Here is a 22,300-nt window from a genome sequence, read left to right on the forward strand (position 1 = left end):
CTGTGGCACTTTCTGCTCTCCCCCTGGAGCTGTGAGGGACATCACTGGCACTGCAGTGCTGTGTCACTCTGCTCCGCGCTGTGCCCTATGCATGGCAGCCATGAGATGGCCTCGCTGCAGGCTCCCGCCACCACACAAGATGGCTTCCCCCACTGCACACAGGGCCCTCTCACTGGCAGTGCTGCTGCACGGGCAAAATGTCCTGTCTCATAGCTCTTCAGGGTACCCAAGCCCTCTACAAATGGAGGAAGGGGATGGCTCCCTGGCAGCAGGGCCGTGGGACAGGCACGCTTGGTTCCCTGCACAGCCCATCTTCAGTGGCCTCTCCAGCAGCAGCACCTGGGGCCATGCAGACAGCCCATCCCACCCGGGGCATCCAGCACCCCACCAGCAAACCCTGCTTTGCTCAGGGGGCTCCCCAGCCAGCAAGGTGCTGTATCCCAGCGTGCTGCCATTGGCCAAGAGGTCACTGCCGTGGGCTGCAGGGTCAGGCTCACGAGCCTGGCACCACTGCCAGCCCCACTGCCCTGAACTAGGGATGCTTCTGGCACCTGGGACCGCACCAGCACCCAGCACAATCAGCACAGAAACAGGAAAAAAACTCCACCAAACAAAGCATAACAAAAAACCAAAGAGCTGAAATGGCCCCAAACTGGACGTGTCCCATGGCACATGGTGGAGCCTCATGGGCAAGATGGTTTAGCCTGTAAGTGAACCACTGCTTTCATGCTTATTTAGGGGATGTCAAAAGCCCAATGCACCTTCCTGTTTGATTAGACTAGTTTTGTGCATTCTGACAGCAAAGGTGCTTGTTCTGGGAGGTGTTGGGAACAATTTCATCATGAATGCAGGACTGAGAGTAGTTTTTCACTCTTCCCAAGCAGCCAGCATTGCAGTTGCTGTTTATACAATACTGCACACTCTTAGAATATAAAAACCCACTTAGGATTCTTTTAAATACTTGTCAATCTTCCATTTTGTAAATAAGGTTAAATAAAACTTTAAAAGGAGCTCTAGTTGCAACCAGCTTTTTGTCTTGACATACAGCACTTCTTTAACTTTTTGCCTGAAGTGAATGGACAAAAGATTATATTTTGTCCCTGTTCTACCCACAATTCTAATTTAATTATGATATTTTTCCCTACTGTTCTTCCAGCCTCAATTTTAAGCTTAGGGCACTTCCAAGCTGGATGTGGTCTTACATTGTTTGCAACTTGCAGAGGATGAAGATTTTGAAAGGAAATTAATTTCTTCTTCAGCTCATATGGTTCACAACTTTAAATATAATACACTGAAAAAAGAAGCATCTTCTACATATGAATCTAAACCTTATCAATTTTAATAAAAATTATTGTGGTAGGCAGGATAAATATAGTCCCATAAGTTATATGCCAGCGACTGAAGTAAAGTCACATCTTAAGATTTAATTTTTTCTTTTAAATAAAATCATTGCAAGGCAACAGCTTTTGAACTAATGTACAGAGTCCCTCTTGGTCATGAAAGGAGATCTGACTGGTTGCTTGGTAAGATCTTCCCTTCTGATTTTCCCCTTGCCTGGATTTTAATCTTTCTAATGCATGCAGGAAAACAAAACAAAACAAAACAAAACAAAAACCGGCTGTAGATAAGCTCTCGGTCCTTTTCCTGGAAATCAGAGAAGCAGATGCTCCGCTGCTCCTTCACGCTCGCCGGGCTCACCGCCCGCCCCCGGCCCCGCCCCCGGCCCCGCCCCCCACGGCGCTGGCGGTTGCCGGCGGCCGTTGCCGGCGCGCGCCGGGCGGGGGCGCTGCGGCGGGGGCGGCGCGGGGCGGGCGCGCGCGGAGGCCGCTCTGGCCGGCGCTCGGTGCCCGCCGTGCCCGCGGAGGGAGGGCCCTCGCTCGGCGACCGGCCAATCCGGGCGGGCGCTGGCGGCGAGCAGGGGCAGAATGGGCTGTAGTTGAGCGAAATAGGGAAAGCGGCGAACAGTGTGGAGCGTTCCCGGTGTAAATAAAAGGGGGGGCGAAAAAAAAAAAAAAAGTTTGTGGAAGTCGCCGCCCTGCAGCTTCGCTCGGGCAGCGGCGCGGGGCTTGTGCGGTGCGGGGGCCCGGCACGGAGGACTTTAGTGCGCGGCGTTAACACGCTCTGCCTATTGTTTGTGTTTTTTTCCAAAATATGGCAAAGGTTCAGGTGAACAATGTAGTGGTGTTGGATAATCCTTCTCCTTTCTACAATCCTTTCCAGTTCGAAATCACATTCGAATGCATAGAGGACCTGTCTGAAGGTGAGTAGAATTTTTCTCCCCGATACGGATTTTGCAACCCCGGGCTCTGAGCTCGGGGCATTTAAGGCTTAAACTTTGCACAGGCCTGCGCCTACAATTTAATAGTCTCTCCACCTCGGCCGCATCGCCGTGCCGAGCCGAGGGGATGTGCCGGCCGGGCGAGGGGATGTGCCGCTCCCGCCGAGCCCGGCGCCGGGGAAAGTTGGCGGCGTCCGCCCGCCCTGGGCGCCGAGCCGGGCCCGCCGCCTCTCCCCGCCATCGGCGAGGCGGCGAGCTGCCGCAAGTTGCGAGGAACTTGTTAGAGTGGAGGTAGCCATGTTGCCAGCTTTGTGTGTGCGTGGGGGGAGCGAGCGGGAGGAGAGGAGGGTTGAACCGGGCTCGGCGGCCGCGCATCCCCGCGGGCACACGGGATGCTGCGCGTGCAGCCCCGGCGGTACTCAGAGCGCGGAAAACGCTCCGCGGGGATGCGTTTTGCTGGCCTCGTGCTCCATTTTAGTACTAAGAAAAAAAAAAAAAAAAATTAAAAAATCACGGTGGGAAGCAGGGGCGGGCTGGCTGGCTGGCCGGCCCCGCGTGCCGGCAGCGGGCAGCTGCGGTCGGTGCGCGGGGCCCGGGGGCACGGCTCGGAGCAGAGCGCTGGCTCCGGGAGCCCCGCCGGGGGGGAGGGGGCCGCCCGTCTGCCACTATTTTTGGAAGTCACTCGAAAGTTACCGGCCGCCACCAGCGGGCGAGGGGCGGCCCCGGCCTCGCCGCCCCGCGGAGACCCCCGTCCTGAGCCGGGGCCGCCGCTCCGCTCCCGCCGCACTCCCGCCTTCCCCCCGAGCCGGGCGGGCCGCGAGCCGCCCTCGCCCCGGCCGCGCTCCGCAGCGCCGCCCCTCGGCCGGCCGCGGGACGCGCCCCGAGAGGCTGCGCGTCGGCCCGCGGGCGGGAGTTTCGAACGGCTCGGGGCGAAGGAGGGCATGCGGGGCGCTCCCGCCCGCCGGCGGGCCGTGAGCGGCTGCTGCGCCGGGAGCAGGAGGAGGCCGCCCGGCTGGGCTGCCTGTGAGCGGAAGAGGACACTGCCTGGCTGGCACTCGGCAGAGCCCAGCTCCGGCTGGTCGCCAGGGAGCCCCTCGTGCGGAGGGGCGAGGGCAGGGCTGAGGAGAAGGGGAGTTGGGTGCTGTCCTGGCTAAGGTGCCCTGGCAGGCTCGCTGTCGCTGCGGTTTAACTCGCCTCACTCCGCCTGCCTCTGCAGCAGCGCGTAACTCGTGCGTGGCGGCGAGATGGTGACAGCGCGGGGAGGGAGGGAGGGAGGGAGGGACGGCCCCGTGGCGGGAACTTTAGAGGAAGTCTCGCCTGAGCCAGGGATTTCCTCTAGGCCTCCGCCGCCTGTCTCCTGCCCTACTGCAACTGACCGACGCAGTAGCTGGAGCTGTGCTCCATGCCCGTCGGTCGCCACGTTGCTGGCTGGATCTCTCCAGTCAACCTGGCCCCATCCGAGGTGCAGCATCGGACCCCCTCCGTGACAACTGCTATGGCAGGTGGCAGTACCCGTCACAGGGACTCTGTGCAAGGTGTTAGACTTTTCCTTCCAGTTGTGCACAGCTGTCTGTATGCGATGTGCTCCTCACACTCTGGATTTATGTTAAAGTTAATCCTGGACGGTTGTGATGAGAAGAATTATAGAATGGTCCAAAGCAGAATTCTCAGTTCCCTTCCCCCACTAATATGCAAGTTAGACTATAGGATAAATTAGGGATGAGCACTGCTATCTTTCACATTTAAAAATAAGATTAAACACAGCCTTTGTATACTTGATGAAAAGTCATTTCCTTAGCTTTCCTGTACTAATGTCTGTTCACTGTGCTGTTTTCAGCCCATCCTCTGCAACACTGATCCTAAAATTAAATCCATTAACTCCAGCCCTTTCTTTCTTAAAGTTGTTGTTCTGTATCAAGATACTTAAATAGTTATTTTACAAGACACTTATTTTTAAAAAGCCTGTTTTAGCAGTAAATACTAGTAGTTGTTTAGAATGAGCTTTATACTATTCTACTAGAATAATGGCACAGGATAGTGTGATAATCTTAAGCAGTTTAGCCTAAAAGTCCTCACTTCTTGTAAGTATTAACTTGTCCTCAGATCCAGACAAGAAAGCTCCTTAATTATTCTGGATGAATACCCTGCAATACTGGCAACAGCTAGTACTTCGTGCTCAAAAGGTAAATAAAACCTCTGATACAGTACCTGGGCAACTGTGCTGTGTTGTACAGAGGAGTAAAATCCCTTCCCAAGCCCTGTTTATTATGATAGTTAAACCCGCAAAACCTGCCTTGATGGTAAACAAAATAAGCAAGAAGAATTCACTAGTGAGGAAAGAGAGTTGCAATCTTAAAGCAGCCAAGTTCTGTTCAAGTGCTAATTTTTTTTTTTCTATGCTTAAATTCCATTCCTGCATCCAGAATCCATGAGGGAGACCTTTGGATTTTGCTGAGTATACTAATCAAGTTAATGTAATAGGGTACAGGTTTGTGCTTTTGCAAAGGCAATCTCAGAGTATTGTTCACAAGGGGGAAAGAAAAGAAACACACCGTGTAAGTTTTTAAGGTATAGTTCTGAAACAACAGCTAATTAAGAAAAGAAGCGTTAGTTACAGTTTTTTGTAATGGTGATCTTTTTTTTCCTCTTGTTTAAAAACCCCAAAATCTGTCTTGCAAGATTAGTTTCACATGTGTAAATGAATATTGGTTTTGAATCAAAAAGGGAAGGTGAAAAGCTGACCTAGGAAGAGCTAATTTGGGCTAATTTGCACTTTCAACTTCAAAACATCTGTGGGGGAGAAGCTGAGTTAGAAAAAACTGAATTGTAATAAATGTTGGGGTTTAGTGCATTACTTTAAGAAGCAAAATGCTACACTGGATTTTTTTTTTTTTCCCTAGAATTCCATCTCAGCATGTAGATAAAATCCAAGCACCACTATCTTTAAGAATATGGTGAAATCATGCTGTAACAATTTTATGTACTTCCTGGGTAACACAAGTGACAGGAGAAGGAATGGGGGCATACAGTTAGTGTGCCTGGAGCTTACCCAGTGGGTTTCCTTACTCAGTTAACTACTTTGCATGATCTGTGTAATTTAAGCTGTGAGGTATTTATGTGGAAGGTGGGAATTTTGCTTTTGGGAGGTTAGTCAGTATTCAAGGATGTGATGAGTTACAGGCATCATCCCTCTGCTGCAGCCATTCTGACAGACTTTGAGAAGATGTTCAACACAGCTCCCAGTTAGTAAAAGGGCTCTGTTCTCTGTATAAAATTTGAAAATTAACCTCAGTGTGAAAATAGAGGGATTCCTGTGGTACAAGTGACTAGAGAGAGAAGGTGGGATGATCTGGTTCATGAGGACAGGGTCAGGCATCAGTAAATTTCCCTGATGAAGACAGGTCCTTGTTATTTTAGGCCTGTTGCCAAAGAAGCAATTTTAGGCTATGCAAAACTGTAGATGGGTGAAAGTGGAAGACCCCTAACTATAATGATAAATAATGTTTGTTGTTTTTTATTTTATTCTTTTTTTTTTTTCTCTGTAGATTTGGAATGGAAAATAATTTATGTGGGTTCAGCTGAAAGTGAAGAGTATGATCAGGTGTTAGACTCTGTTTTAGTTGGACCTGTTCCTGCAGGCAGACACATGTTTGTATTTCAGGTAAGTTTGATTTAACGGTTTCTAAAAGAGTTGTGCTAATTTGTTTAGGAATAACTGCATCAAACTAAGAGACACTTGAAAAACAATGGTAAGTTAGAAAAAATATTTCAGTGAGCTCCTCAGGAATGCTATACCTTCCTTTAAAGTCTGTTCTTGAGCTTGTACTCCTTGCCCCTGATATTTCTTGGTTATATTTTTTTATTTGTGGTATCAATAATTAGTGATATAAGCACAGTTCCCACAGCTACTGATAATTTTAACCAGTCTGGCTCGTAATCAGCAGTGCCAGTTGCCTGGTTTACACCAGCACCATCAGGCTCACCTCTTCTGCCACTGGTGGCAGTTTCAGACAATCAGGAGCACTAGATTAACGTAGACAACGCCTTCAGAGGATCAGGCCAACAAACTAATTGTAAAACTCAGCCAGAACAATGAAGAAGTTGGTTTCTGTTTGGCAGGACTCATGTTAAACTGTGATGTTTGGCTAAGCATGCTAAATCATAACAAAATACTAAAAAAAATATTTAGTGCTTTCTAAAATGAAGATAGAAATTCAGTGGTAAATGGGAGGCATTTAGGACACAAGTGTGTAGATCAAGACTGCAAAAAAGTCTAGAGCATGTGACAGTCCTATAAAATACTGCTGTTAAAGCCAAAAGTTAATAAGGAATAATGAAGGAAAAGAAAACAGGGAAAGAGCAGCACTAAAATGGGGCTTACTGGCCTAGTCTTGTTTCCATTTTAACTCAGTGAGAGGCGGGGTGGGGAAATCCTGAAGCAGACTTGCCTGAATTCTTTCAGAAGCTTTTTTTTAATACATATTTTGTGGTGGTGGGGGTTTTCTGTTCTTTTTTATTCAAACCTATAATTTGTATTAAAACTAACACATTTTTCTCTAAGAAATACTAGAATTTTCTTGTAAACTGAGAGCAAAATCCATTGGATGAAACATCAGATAGAAACTGAGTGTATCTTATTTTATAAAAATCCTGCTATTTTCCCAAATACTATAAATTCACTTAACTAATGGCAAATGCATGCTGAAGTATGAGCATTAAAAAACCCCAAAGTGCTGATGAATACACTCCCTTATTTCTCATGGCTACTGTAACTGGTTTAAAATAATATCAGCATTTTTGAGGCATCCTGATTAATCCTGTAAGTTCCAGGAAAGGTGGTTGGTTTGGGATTTTGGGGGTTTTTGTTTGTTTGCTTATTCTGGGCTTTTTTGTTTTGGTTTTTTCCTTAAAGGAATAGGATTAGACTGGAGGTTGCACTTATCAACCACATACATGCAAATCAATGTTGAAACATTTCTGTTTGGTTTTGGAGCCAGGCCTAATTTTTCCACAGTAGAAATAAAGCAGATGTGTAACAAATGCATCATTTATTAACGGTTTTTCCATTATCAAGCCATTATAGCCTATGGCATTAATTGGTCAGAAATAGGTGATCCTCTATTGCTCTCAAAGGGGCTCCCTTGTGTTTGTATGTGGGGAAATCAGCTGGCATTTACATTTCTGATTTAAAAGATGCGCTGCTCTCAATCAAAGGTCTGAAGATTCATTGTTGATGGTGATGGGAAGGAGCAGGAAGCAGGTGCCTAAAAAGGCATGTTTTAGCTGTATGATTGGGAAGGTCTCAAATTAAATTTACTGGTCCTGCAGTTTCTGTAGAATGGAGTCAGCAATTGTATTCTGGTTATAAATGACACTACAGCTAAATTAGGAGGAGATGTGTAGATTTGCTTATATTGGAGTAGGTCCTGTAAGAGACTCCTTCTGTTAAAATATCCTTTTTATTTCTTATGGAAGTACTGTTGGGCCTGGGTATATTATGCTTCAAAGGCTCTGGATTTCAGATGAGGGTAGGACTCGGCTCATGTGTACACAGGAGACCACCAAAACCCAAAGTGCTACAAGAAGCCTTTGCTGATGACTGAAGCAATTTTATTCACCAAGCTGAAGCAGCCTAGGATATGGAGAAAACAAGCAAGGGAAGGCAAGAATGGGGCACAGCACAGAACTGCAGGAGGCACGTGATAGAAAGAAAGGAGATTGTTTTCCTGGGGAATAGCTTAAGGAAAGGACCTTTGCAGAGGAGTGTAAAATTTTCAGATAATCTGCTGTAGATTTTTCTAGATAGGAAAATGGCTGAAATAGCAACTAAAATGGAGTACCACACAGATTACCAAGGATGACAAAAATACCTTAGATGAAAAGATGATGTGGATCTTGTTGGGAATTCAGCCTTACAAAAAGATGGATAATTATTGTGCTTTCAGACTTATAAAAGCAGCTTTTTGTTTTAAAACCCCAAAACATTACATTTAAAAGGGGTTTCAATAGTAAAGGCCCACAGCTTGGCTTATTTGTTTCTGAATGCTAAGATACATGTAGTGAAACCAGATTCCTTCTCTGTTCTCTTGGGAATTTGTAATAAAATCACAGAAACTTCTTTTTGAGCATATAAGCACATAAATAATTTACTATCCTTAAGTGGGCATATAACCTTTGCTACCTACTCTGCAGTAATAGCTGTGTGAATAAATATCATGTTGAAAAGCAAGATAATTCAAGGTAACATATACACAGGCTGATTTCATAAAATTCTTAAGTAAATTATAGCTTAAGAATGGCATATTAAGACAGTGATTTTTATGCAAAAATTAATATACTGCCTCTGCCCACCAAAATATCTGTTTGCAGGTAATCTGCTTATTTATCATTTGGTCATACCAAGCTCTTCTCTTTTTTTTCCACCTGTATATGATCTTTGGTTCCTGAGTAATTAAGAGGTTTGACTAAAAAAGGAAGTTGGAAATTTGAGAACTGTTTTAAACAGTCTTCGGTGTCTTTTTCATGCAGCAAAACAATGCTTGAGAGATAAGTAGGATTAGAACAGAGTATTTCTGTGGGTTCAGAACTGTGTCATAGGATATTACAAGACAGAAAATGACAGTGGAAACCTGGAAAACTAAGATCCTACATTAGAATGTGAATTGAGTTTAATGGGGAGTTAAATGGAACATGGTCCTTTTGTTGCCCATTACCGTGGAATTTAAACTGATCAAACAGTTCTGGGCACTGTTAGAACAAGACTACTGAATTACAGCAGTGATTTAATCTGTATTGGCAGTTCTTGTGATTTCCTCAAGCATTTGTTCTGTTCTTTGGCCATCTTTTCCATTCCCCTATGCTAGTTGTAAAGCCATTCAGTTATTTTCTATTTCCTTCAGAGCTGGAGGAAGATGAGTTCTACTTGATTCCCTGGTTTCTTCTCCTCCCTCTGGTGTATTTGTACCTGAGAGGTCTGACTCATCTAATTCTTCTGCAAAGTGCCTACTGTTTTTCACAAAAAGCTAGACTGCTTTAAAGGCTTAGAATTGAAGTGGCAAAGAGTAGAAGCCAGTGCTGCATGAGCAGTAGCTCCCAAATTTCACCATGCTGGAGCATATAAATGCTACAGAAAAGTAGGGATGAGAGGGACAACAGGAATTAATTCCATTCATCCTCTGTCCTTGGGCAAGGTTTGTTACACCCAAGCCATCTGAACATATATTACTAATACCAACTTGTTCTTGCAACATGGGTGTTCATTGTTGACTTCAGATCTTCATGTGGAATTGTAAATATGAAGCTGTTTTACTGTGCCTGGATTGGTTACTTTAAATCCTACAGCAGAATCAGGCATCACATTTTATCAATATATGTGGTAGTTAGGAGGCATTTTAAGGGACTGATGTGAGCCACATTTTACGAGGCAAATTTTATTGATAAGTAACTGCAGAGCCATAGTAAGTAAGGACATTGAGGAAGATTTTATCAGTTGCTTATTAGGTTTGCATACTGGCTGAAAATGTTCAGGTGTCTTAGAGAGATGATGCATTTAACTGCATAAATTTTAACGAACATAGGTGTCAGGAATGAAGCCAGAAAAAGTACTTCATTCCTTTCCTAGGAATCTGTGGAACAGCACAAACCTTACCATAGCCCATCCCTTTTCTTGCTGAAGTGTAACTTGCAGTCTGTAGTTTTAAGGATTTAGTCTTGTTAAGAACACACATACAGACCAATTCAACCTTGAGGGTATACAAGAAAATAATCTTGCTCTACTAAATTACCAAGATGGGCTGGAGAACATTGGCACTGTAGAAGTGGAGTGATGTTGGTACCCCTGTTTGAACAATGGTTCAGCTGATCATATATTTAAAAGCAGTTGTGGATCAAGCCTGGCCAATTGCCCATAAGAAATGTCAGCAAACAATTTTACTGCATTCTAATTCTGTCTTTAGAGGATGGTGTTCTAAATCTAGGGTTGATGTTGTGAAAGCAGTTATTTTCTGGTTAACTTGAACAATTTTAAATATAGTCACTACTTAGCTGCTGAAACACGCTACTTGAGATTCCCCTGCTAGGTAGGCATGTGGTATCAATTTTAATTTATCTTTCCCTTTCACATTTAGGCTGATGCACCTAACCCAGGGCTTATTCCAGATGCAGATGCAGTAGGTGTAACAGTTGTGCTAATTACATGCACTTACCGAGGTCAAGAATTTATTAGAGTCGGCTACTATGTAAACAATGAATATACGGAAACAGAACTGAGAGAGAATCCACCAGTAAAGCCAGATTTTTCTAAGGTAAGGCATGTTTTGTTTTAGTCACATATAAGAGGCATGCTTGTAGAAAGAGGTTTTTAAGAAACAAACCCAAACCCCATTTTGTAATTTGATTTCATAAAGTGCATGGAATAATGAGGCATCAAATAATGGAAAATACTTGGGGGGACAAACTACAAGTGCCATGTAGTTGTCATAAATTTAGGTAATACTGAGAAACCATCAAAAATTCCACCATCTTGAAGCCTTGGCTGTACTTTCACACTGACTGTGAAATAAACGGTTGGATTTATTTCCAACTGCACCACTGTTACAAAGTGGCTCTGTTTTTCAGAAAAACAGAATAATGTTTTTTCTAGGCCCATCAACCTGGAACTAAGTTGTAGATATTAATTTACTATAGTTGTTACTCAGGTGTTCTAGTGCCAGAGCTGCAGTTTCTGCAGAACTTCAACAAACAAACTGAGGAACAAGTTAGGTGTAAAATGAGAGAACATGGGTAGCCTGGTTGGATGATTATCTGATGAATGGATAATTTGACAAAGGAAGTATAAGGATTAAGTTATAAAAACATACCTCCTTCATAGTAGCAATTAAACCAGGACTAGAATTAAAAGATGAAGTGAAATAGTATGTTTTTTCTATGCTTAACTTAATTTTCAGGGATCAGATACTAAATATGTTGTCAAAATTACAGTTAAGTTTGAGGATTCCTAAACTTTGGGTATGTTCCTTTCTTCTTCACTTGTTTCTTTTAAAACATAACTTGTTATGTTGGTTGTCTATGCCAAAATGGTGACTCCCTTTAAGTACTTGAATTTAGAATGCCTAGAACTACTTGTCTTCATTCTCTGCTCATATAAAAAGCTAGCTTTGCTCCTATGAAAAAGAACAGCAAAAGCTATCATATATTTGTACACAGAGTCCTTAATGTGACTTTGAGACAAAATGGAAATGCACAAGAAGGTTATTAAAGTGATTAATTAATGGGTAATAAGCGCTATGAGGTTCTAAAAAATAAATGCTCTTTTTAGTTTGCATAAGGGGTCAGGAAATACTTAATGAGAGTACACTTTCTTGGAGAATAAAACCAACAAAGCACACCTTTCCTGTGATCAGTCTAAACTGTCATAGTGAGTGTCCACTGGCGCTAAGTTGCCATCCTCCAGGTAACTCTATAATCTTTCACCCCTTTTCAAAATAAAGAGAAAATGAGCATTTTGGTTTTTTGCTGCATACATAAATACAGTATCTTTTCAAAGGAAAATGAAGGCCAGCCATGAGAATAAGATAGATGACTAATCATGTCCACTGCCACAGTGTTAGTATCTTCCAAATATAAGTATTTTTACTTTAAAACTTCAGTGGATAAATCCTCTTAATGAAATCAGTCTGAAGTTTGGTAGTTTAAGGATAAGGTTGTACTTTTAAATGAAGATGAGAAGGTGATAGAATTGAGAGGTATTGCAAATACCATCAAGTTGATGCAACATTTGATGAAGTACTGTGGTTTGCAAAATCCTTGTGGGGGTAGAAGTTATTTGCTTTACTAAAAGCTGGATAAAATAATAAACACTTGCACTTTACTTGTGGATCTCTTTCACGGTTTTCACCTTGTGGAACAGTTAAAATATTCTCTTGAGAAAGTGGTTACTTTGCTGAGTAGAATATTAGGGAAGATGAATAAGTGGGGGTACTGTAAGCACATTTCTGATCCATAGGTAGTAGCTATAGATTCACATTGATGTCAATTCCCTTTTTAAACAAATTGTTTTACACAAACAAGGCTATAGGGACTAAAAGGAAAAAATCTCTATGCATATGAACTGCAGTTTGAGACGTACACATTACAATCCATATATTTTCTTCTTTCCCAGCTTCAAAGGAATATTTTGGCATCTAATCCCAGAGTCACAAGATTCCACATTAATTGGGAGGACAACACTGAAAAACTGGAAGATGCAGAGAGCAGTAACCCAAATCTACAGTCCCTGCTTTCCACAGATGCATTACCTTCAGCATCAAAGGGGTGGTCAACATCAGAAAATTCACTAAATGTTATGTTAGAATCTCATATGGACTGCATGTGACTAACCACCATCCTTTTGGTACTGTATATGTGTTAAACTGTAAAAACAACCAGAACTATTTCCCTCAAATTCCATAAGTACATAGTTGAAGCAATGTGAAGAACTTGTTTTAAAACATCCTGTAGAAAGTTTATAAAAAAAACAAAACAAAAAAAAAAACCAAAAAAAACCCCAACAAACAGTATTTGAGCAGATTGTGGAATATAAATACAACTATTTTTAAGTAATTGCCTTTTTTTTCTAATGTGTTATTCTATGTGGTCTAAACCAAACCTGATTAAAGTATATGTATTCTCTCCCCTACCCCCTTATTTTGTAAGCACTCTTAAAAACTAAAAAAAAGTTTAAAAGTTAAAACATTCAGGCAAAATGAAGGAATAATGCCATGTCCTCATCTCTGCTATCCAGATTGCCAAATATAAAGTGCCCTTTGATAGCATCTTAAGAACAAAACTGTCATTAGATGAAGTGCAAAGAAAAAAGTATCTCCTATTAACAAACAAAAAAGTCCAAAAATCTCCTTTTGATCTGAAAGCAGACAGCATGGTATAATTTTAGGTGCAAGCTTCTTTTCCTTTCAAGGCACATACTTGTTACTTAAAGCATGCAATTGAGATTTACCATCTGCTATCTTGGATTTTAGGACTTTTTTTTTTTCCTAAATCTCCTGCTGCTGCTGTTTAGTCAAACCTGTGGTTTGTTCAGGACAGTGTTTCATGTGGATTGGGGTGGGTACCTCAGGAAAGAACCCTTTTTCAGCCACCCTGACAGCATACACAATTGGTTGGAAGGATGCAAGCAATTACTAGAAGATTCTAAGTATCAAAAGCAATAGTGTGAATATCCCAAAAACGCTCTTCTGCAAGATTATTATGTCTCACTACTGGTTGGTATGTTTGTTTTCAGGCATGCTTTATTGTAGTCTTTTTCACTAGTAGTAAGGAGTTTGGATGTTTTCTTTCAGTTTTTTGAAACACTTAGCATTTTAAACTTCTCTGTTTTCTCTCTAGCCTTTAAGGCAATCCTATTCAGTGGTGTAAACCCTGTTGTGGCAGGCATGACACACTCAAGAATCCATTACTTAGTGCAAGAGCTTCAGGGCATCCCTATTACTTGAGGCATCTTGGAAGATAAAAGGAATTAAGCAGTAAACTGTAAAGACTTAAGACATTATTATGACACTTAACAATTCAGTTATTCCCTTCCAATCCTTATTAGCTTTATATATTTACTCTGTGCATTTAAACTGTAATCTGTCATGCCAGATTACAGGAATCTCATTCTACTATTTACTAGTTACTGCCCAAATTATGAACCCTTGTAGGTTCCCGACCCTTCAAAAAAAGGTAGATTTCATGATGATTGACAGTGTAGCTCTGAATAAAAATAGAATGCTTTCTGTTCTCTTTCTGCATTCTCTAATGGGGATGAAGATGTCCCAGACAGTTAGTGCTTCTGTCTTTCCACATCCTTAGTGAAATTCTCTGTGTTTCAAATGTGTGTTTTCTAAACTGGAAAGGAATGACCTGATCTGAATGTACATGCACATGTTTTACTTGTCTGGAAAATCAGCAGTACTCATTTAGGGTAGATGAATGAATTAATGAAGTCCATTAAGATTTGGAGGCCTAGTTCTAATATGTGCTTTTAAAAATCTCTCTAATTGTTTGCTGGTTATCACTTTAATCTAAAAATATTAACACTTACTGGTATGACTTAACACAAAGAATTGGTTCCCTGAACTAGCAGTTACTTCACTTGAGGGCTGAAATTCTGTGAACTTTATCTTTGATTTTCAATTATATTGCAACTTTTAGGTCTGCAGTGACATTTTGAGATTTTTCATGCACTTTATGTTCTATTTATGTCTATTTAAGATATCTCATAAATATAAGCATGTAAATAACTTAGTTATCTGCTGAAGGATTGACAGGCTTGTGAAGTCTGCCTTGAATTAAGGCTACTGTAGTAGTATCTCAAACTCTTGCATCTGTTGAATATTCAAATGAAAACATGATCCAAGTACAAGCTGTAACCAGAATCCATCCATTGGTAGCATGAAGGCTTTTTAGAAGCATATGCCACAAAGTGATGGAAGCAAACCATATTGCTGCTATTGCAAAAGCAACAACAATATTCAGTCAGCAAAACAATGTCACCCAGCAAACCACTTAATTCAGAGGAATGGAAAAGTGAAGCTCTATTGTTAAGGAGGAAAAAGTCATCTGTGCATGAGAACTTGGGTGCAATAAACTTCAAGCTCGACTGTGGCAGGATGCTGCAGTAGAGTTTGGCACCACCTTACCTGATACACTGATGGGGCCTGGATAGAGCTGACCCACCACTAGCAGGAGAAGGAATGCTGTGCTTGGTGAAAATTGGAGACAAACAACCCTACCTCATGATCTTTGCAAGATCAATGGCATTTCTATGTTTTTTGAGAGGCTGGGTGCCTCAGGTCTTTGCAACTTTGTCCAGATTTCAGCAGTCCATACACTCTGCCTACTGAGTATGGCATTTCCTGAGACAAAATCACATTCCAGAGACATAGAATGAGAAACCAACTTCCAGTCTCCCAGCGACTTCAGGCAATATCACAGCACAAACTTAGTGGTAGTAAAAGACAGAATGCATGTAGGGCATCTGTAAAGGCTTGTCCCTGATCTCTGGGCATTTTAGACCAGCAGGTCTGTGTGCATGACACAGCCAACCAGTGCTGACATCACAGCATTACAATTTCAAGGTTGAAGATGAATTCACCTTCCCAAAAACCTTTACTTGCAGAGGCCACCAAGATGCAAAGGAATGCTACAGATTCTGCTGACAGAACTTGTGATGTATCTCATTGTGTTTTTATCACAGACAGACAGACCATCAGAAGACTGTCATAATGCTTATCAGAGGTTATTCATGTACAAAGAAGTAAGTGGATCTCACGGTAACATTATAGGTTTTTATGTCTAGCTTGAAAAAAAGGTGTCCCTTCAGCTTACAGTCACTGATTTATTAGGGCATCACCTTCAATCTGAATTACTATGACACTTAAATTTGAAGAATGCAAAATAGTTCCAGCTCCATCATAATGGAGACTAGTGAAATTTAACCTTTTCAGTGGCTTTACAAAGCTCCACTGAAAAAGCCAACCCATACTACCAATCTTCAACAATGAAGCAACTCAGAACTTCTCTACAATAACCACAGTAACTTAGTTTGTAGCTTGCCAGACACTCTGTATTCTTGAGATGTGAGTGACAAAGTCACAAAAAAATCTGGTGCTTCAGCTGCTGGTTTTCTGGAAGTCAGCTCAGACTGAAAGGTAGCCACTTGCAGCTAGACTGATTGCCCACTGACATCTGAAAATAGTGGTAAGAAGAAAAAAGGAAAAACCCCAAAAGTGCTATGCATGTATACTCCTAGCAAATCCTCATTTACCAGAGACAGAAAAAGGGCAAAGTTAACTAAATCTTCTGGCTTGTGTCTGGATGGCTGCAGATCCTTCACACAAGTAACTACCCTACTCCTTATTCAAAGCACAGTGGTCTGCAAGAGTACAGATTATCTCATTTATTTTGAGAGCCACAGAAGTTTGGTCAGGAGATGATGGGTTAATTGTTGCTGCGGTTGCTGGTTGGGGGCTCTGCTAAGTGCCAGCCAGGAAGATGCAGCAAAACTGACAACTACATATAAGGGCTGGCAGTTTGTGTGGAACTCTTCTTCCTAGTCCCTCCCATTTCTGTTTCCGTTTCCAGTTATAGTTCTGCTTCTTAAAATCTGGTCTTATAGTGTGAGATGAGAGCAGAGCTGGAGAAGATGGATGGAGGGCTTTTTCCTTGATTTTTGGTCTAGGCAAAGATGATATAAAGAAGAGTCAGCTGGAGGCACTAGGAAGGCTATCTTAAAGGCAAACCTGAGGCTTCTACATGGAACGTAGAAGGCCATTACAGGAGGAGATGGAAGGAGGACACACTTAAACATTTCCAGCTTTAGGTAATGCAGTTTTGGAGGCATGGCTGGGTACTTGGCTGTCCATGGCACAAGGGGTGTGACTGGCTTATCTGCAGACAAGAGAAAGTCAGAGGAAAGAGGTGTGAGTGCTGCACAAGGGCTACAGCAGATGCAAGAGACAACAGCTCTGTGTTACCAGCAGTGGTAAGAACTGGCTGAGCTGGCAGAAATTGTTACAGAGTTCTTCGGTCTCCCTCCAAAACTCCCTTGGCCCATGAGATACGGAGGCCAACCTTTCAAAATAAGTGTACCCTCCAGTTTGTCCTGTCTGACTAGGATGGTGGGACAAGCCTACACTTATACAAGCTGGAAAGGAGGGGCTTCATGGTATGGTAAAGGAAATCCTGAAGACATCTGTTATCCATCCAAAAATCAACTACTTGAAATGCCTGCCATTTCAACAGCAGGATGAAAAAGTCTGATGAAGGCCAGCCTGGATGTGTCAGAAGTGTGTAAGACCTGAAACCTTCAACCAACATGACAAGATATTTCTCCTGTCCAACCTAACAATGGGTCTTCAGATATGAAGAGATGTATGAAAAAACTAAAATTTTTGAAGACATGTATCTGCTTGGCTAAATAATCTTTGGCGTGCAGATAATCAAGGTAAACTCTCAGGACAAAGCCATATTGAAACAGCATTACTGAGGAGAAATTAAGGGAACTTAAGAAGAGATGGGACATTGTTACAAATGAGAGATTGTCTCTGACAAGGTTTGATCACAGCTTCAAATTTCATTCCAAGAAGTTTAGCAGACTTCCTACAGAGCTAAGACCTCTCCAACTTGAGGCCCAGCTGTTGAAGGAACAGCCAGTGAAACCATGTTCTCAAGAAAATATTTTCAGGTTACATACTGATAGAAAATACTTCATGTACAATGATAACTATTCAGGAAAAGTCCCATGGTAGAAGTGATGATCAGAGAAAAGTGGCCTAAAGGCTGCATCTGTACTAACAACTTTATCAGGGACAGGGTATGAATCCATGGTGGAAAATGGTTTTCTGGCATTACTTTGGCTTATATCAACTAGGGAAGGCACAGGGACAGTTTGGAGATCTACACAGAGGGAAAAATATCTCCAGTTTCAGAGTCTTGAATACCTCAGGATACTGACACCATGTACTCTATTTATAACCACAGCTGGATGGCTCATGTCAGTGACTTTGGATTGGTTTCTAATGGATCAGAAGAAAGACAGGTGCTAGGAGGCTTACTATGAAAGAAAAAAAGACGTGGTTTCTCCTTGAGTCATTTCCCTTCAATGGAAAGAAAGAAAATCAGCAGCAAACTGCCATTGGCATGATATGAACAACACAGACATGGCAAAATACCAGCAAAAAGGCAGTACTTGCAAGGCTCTGCAGAGGCTCTAAGAGGAGAGGCTGGAAGGGTGCACGTCACACAGAAAGGCATGTTATACAGAACTGGAGAGCTGGAGAAACAGCTGATAGTCTCCCAGATTTTTAGGCAAGCTGTTCTAAATACAGTTCACAAAATTCTTGAAGAAATCCATCTGTAGAAGGACACAACACCAAGCAAATCAGAAGTGTGAACAGTCAAATATGCACCAGCAAGCAGCAGGATGACTCTGGCCTGGATGTCCATGAGCTCCAGACCTGCCAGCAGCCAGCATGCGTTGGTTCCTGTTGCACACCACTTGATCGCTGCAGATCTTGAGCTCCAGAGGTAAATTAAATATTTTCTTACTAGTGATTATCTCATCCAAATATGCATAAGCAGCACTGTGGCTGTGGGGACTGCAAAACAGTTTATTTAACTCAGTAGTAAGGTGAGAAGCCCTAGAGAGATCTTGTTAAGCCTGACTAAGTCTCTATCTTTATGGAAAACTGTGTATCAATTTCTAAAAATAAAAGGTAGCTGAATGACTTCCTGTGATTCTCAGATGAGACACGAGTAAGGGAGAATGAACCGGGCCTTTAAAAAAACAGTGTAGACAGAATGAAACAGTGGGACAGATGGTTCCCCCATCTTTCATTTACAGATCACAAAGTCCTACAGTGGTCAAATAAATTTTTGCCATTGAGTTGTTGCATGTTGGTCTGCCTGCCAACTGTCATTGAAGAGATGTGGGAGGAACAAACCCTGGTCCTTCAATATAAGTCCTAAACTTGTAGAGAATTCGCAACAAAATTTCTGCTAAGTGTTTGCAAGAAAGCAACTTAATAAAACAGGAAGGTCAGAAATTCACTGAGAGGAGGTAAAGTTCTGGTTTGTTCAAAACACACAACAAATTATCGGTCACTTGTAAGGGCTGTTTGCAGCAAGTGGGCAACTTGAGGCTGTGGGTGAGATGGAAAGATGAAGGTCTTACAAACCTTCAGCAAGAAAGTGGGGTTTTCTCCTGGGTTGTACTTTCTGAATCAGGTAAAACAGCACAGAATTTGTTTAGAAAGTGCAGGGGAAGGCAAGAACCTGATTGAAAGAGCAGAGGCCCAACAGCAAATTAAGCTGCAGGAGTTAGGTCACTGTTTTCTGAAATTCTGCAAGCCAATTCCAGTCACGTCTGTATAGGTTAATGGGCTGCAGCAGGCACATGATACTGCAGGGGCACAAAGTATCACAGTGAATCTCAGAGCACCTGATACCTAAGGTAGACCCGGAAAGAAAGGGAATTTTGGCACAAGGAGAATGTTAATTACATAATACGCTGTCCTGGTACAAATAAATGCTTGTACAGAACACCAAGTAAAACTGGTATGACACAGTTTCGGATGCAGAATTCTAATTCAATGCTTATTAAATAGCTTGTGTCCTAAAAGAGTACCAGATGGGTAAAGGGCACAAGACATGTCACCGCACACAGAATCTTACTAAAGGCTGATTAGATACCAGCGGTTTTCTCTACAAGAGGGATCCAGCTTTTAGGAATTATTCAGGGTTTACCCAATCTCAGGTGTGTCTTTTGGCCTATGTGGACTGTAATCCCAGAGCCAGAAATTAAATGCAGTTCAGACTGCTTTTTATATACAGTAAGGAACTAGCTGAAAGTGAAACTTAGAGATTTAATATTCGTACACTGGAGAGAAAAATGTGCATTAGGACTGTCCTCTCATGGGAAAGCAGGAACTGGTAATTCAAAGTGTTCAATTATGACAAGGAAAGTAAAGCAGTTTAAAGTTTTCCAAACTAATTTGAAGCTTCTGCACAGAGAGCAAGTTGACAAAAATCTATGTTAGGTAAAGCTAGCTACAAGCAGATTCGTAAGTAAGACACTCCTTGCACAGGAAAGACAAAGAAAATAATAATTTGAACAACATCCAAACTCCTGGTCTAGAAATTAATACCTTAGTCCAGCAGTTCTAGCCATGGAAAGGTTCCTTGAAATTAAACTAGGGTTAATAAGATTCCTTGCTAGGCACTCAAGTTTCACTTGTGATAAGGGACCTGAAGAATTCTAAAGTAGAAATTTGGTGCACCTGCTGTCAGATTTTGGAGAAAGGGACTGAGAGAGAAGTTTTTTTAAAAAATAAGGAATATTTAAGTGAAATATAGATGACTTAAAGGCCCAAGACAATCCTTTCATGAGATGAAACTCCACACATCATTAGTGCACATATACCACAGTAAGCTTATAATCTGCAATATTTGTTTTCAGGGAAATGTCTTTGAACCTAGCCATCATGGCTGAGCTGGAAATCAGATCATGTGAAAGGTGAAGCATGGGAGGGAGACATGGTGAAGAAGGCAACAGCAACATCAGAGACTGAGAGCAGCTGACACAGGAAATCACTACTTAAAAAAATGGGCAAAGTCACATTGAAATAACATGGCAAAATTTCACTCCAGGTCACTGCGAGTCCCCTACCAAATCTGAAATTATCCAGACTGTTCTCAGTTCTTAACACAGAGCAAAAAGTGGAGAAAAGGTTATGCTAAGCCAGAATTTTCTCTCTGGCTTCTCTCCAGATCTATTTGTTAACAGTTTGAATGGAAAATCAGAGGCATATGTGTTTCATAACAAGTTCCCTGCACACAAGAGTGTATATGGTCAACATCATGTTCCACTTCCACAGCTATGGAAGACTCAGTATATACATAGCTATGGAACTGGGAAAGATTTATTCTCTGGTTCTCCCATGTACAAATAATGCTGTTTTCTAGACATAAAACGATAAGCAGCACTCTTTGAGAAATATTCAAGTTACACATGCTAGCTGAGACACTGGGATTTGACTCTAATTATATTGTGATTTTGAACATACAAGTAGTATACTCATTTGTTCATATAAACTCATTGGCAGAGGTAATCTGACCCTGTACATTGTCCCCAGAAGAGTTTGCAAAGATGCCTGGCATTCAGAGCTAGCTGGGACATACCTAAATTTAACAAAAGGAAGAAAGAGAAAAGAAGAAAAAAGAAGAAAAAAAACCCACTTGCTCTCTGAAACCATCTTAAAACCATCTTAATGAGTAAGAAATAGTTCCTCAACACAGGGGTAAATTTCCAGAAAGCAAACAGAAATCAAACTGGCACCCAGACAGAACACATAAAAGAACATAAGAGAGGAGATTATCTGTTCAGGAGAAACCAAATGATGCTAGCCCATCACACAGTGTGAGCTCTGGAAAGATGTCATATTTGTCATAGCTGGAAAATGCTAAAAATACAGGTCCAGATCACTCTCCTAGCAAAGAATTGAGATGTGCCTCTGGATGAGGCTTGTAAGGTTCTCTGCTAGAAGCTCATCACAGTCCTTCAGGGACACAGACAAAGGGGCAGGACTGCAGAGAGTCAGATCAGGCCTCATACGCTCCCACAGCAGTTCTGTGCTTCAACTGTGCTCGTACAACCTGAGCACATACGTTTATATATATAAAAGGCTTCTATATAAACATACTTGAGTGAAGAGATAACCTGTTCCAGCTGAAGAAGCACATACCTGCACTTGTAGATCCGATTCCCGCTGTAAGCACAGAGCGTGGCATAATCTTAACAGCATACTTGAGGAACTGAGATTTCCCTGTACCCGGGTCTCCAACCAACAGAAGATGTGATTCACCTGGGGGGAGAACAGGGATGTAGGAGCAGACAGTTCATATACAGACAAATATCGATACAAAATGCTCAGATTAAGTAATACTTGTCATATTCACCTAAAATTTAGCACTATATATATATTAAAATATGTAATTCTGCACTATTTATTGGGTGTGATAAATACATTGTTTAATAAAGTCATCTAGACACAAATATTTACAATTAAGTATTTGTGAAGTATTAGCAGGTATTTGACACACTTCCTGTAATATGAATTCTTACATTTTCGAATGCTCATTTCTCAGACTCAGCTCATTCTTGAACATGAAAAAGAAGGATACCAGGTTTTAGTTATCATTCCACTACTCAGTTATTTAAATTATTGCAAAATGGACTAATAAAATCAGCAGGTTGTTTTGCTTAATTAATTCTTTGCCAACAGTTACGCAACTTAGTAATTTCAAAACAGTGAAATTACAGAAGTAAATAATTTGGCTGCTGTACTCTGAGTAAAGTGCTCTAAAACTTTTTCACTGTTTTTTACAAAATACAGCTTCAATTGAAATATAAAGTCTGTAACTTTATTTAGCTGTTGGAGCATTACAAAAATCCTGTATTTGTACAGAGAGACATACTTTTAAAAA

The 22,300-nt window shown here is 41.7% G+C and overlaps 2 protein-coding genes across 3 annotated transcripts in view; one reads left to right on the forward strand and one right to left on the reverse strand.

Annotated features, from left to right (window-relative positions):
- MCM9 (minichromosome maintenance 9 homologous recombination repair factor) overlaps positions 1-22,300 on the reverse strand; it is a 55,692-nt gene that overhangs the window by 22,408 nt on the left and 10,984 nt on the right. Inside the window, exons 7-8 of one of the 2 annotated variants that reach the window (XM_048297922.1) lie at positions 21,559-21,678; positions 15,810-16,705 (exon numbers count right to left, since the gene is read on the reverse strand). In XM_048297922.1, coding sequence (XP_048153879.1) covers positions 16,428-16,705; positions 21,559-21,678 — 398 coding nt within the window. In that variant the 3' untranslated portion in view covers positions 15,810-16,427. Of the gene's footprint in view, positions 1-15,809; positions 16,706-21,558; positions 21,679-22,300 lie in introns of those variants that run through there. The other variant, XM_048297921.1, reaches the window with a different exon arrangement.
- Positions 1,859-12,877, forward strand: ASF1A (anti-silencing function 1A histone chaperone). Its single transcript, XM_048297923.1, has 4 exons — positions 1,859-2,260; positions 5,824-5,939; positions 10,405-10,581; positions 12,438-12,877. The coding sequence occupies exons 1-4, from the start codon at positions 2,152-2,154 to the stop codon at positions 12,648-12,650; spliced, it is 615 nt and encodes a 204-aa protein (XP_048153880.1). The 5' UTR covers positions 1,859-2,151; the 3' UTR covers positions 12,651-12,877.

The sequence above is a fragment of the Corvus hawaiiensis genome, chromosome 3, assembly GCF_020740725.1.
Source record: "Corvus hawaiiensis isolate bCorHaw1 chromosome 3, bCorHaw1.pri.cur, whole genome shotgun sequence".
NCBI classification, from domain to species: Eukaryota; Metazoa; Chordata; class Aves; order Passeriformes; family Corvidae; genus Corvus; species Corvus hawaiiensis.

Coding starts and splice junctions, on each gene's coding strand:
- ASF1A (XM_048297923.1), top strand. CDS start 2,152: ATGGCAAAGGTTCAGGTGAACAATGTAGTGGTGTTGGATAATCCTTCT. Junction 2,261..5,823: donor CATAGAGGACCTGTCTGAAG/GTGAGTAGAATT, acceptor TTTTCTCTGTAG/ATTTGGAATGGAAAATAATT. Junction 10,582..12,437: donor TAAAGCCAGATTTTTCTAAG/GTAAGGCATGTT, acceptor CTTCTTTCCCAG/CTTCAAAGGAATATTTTGGC.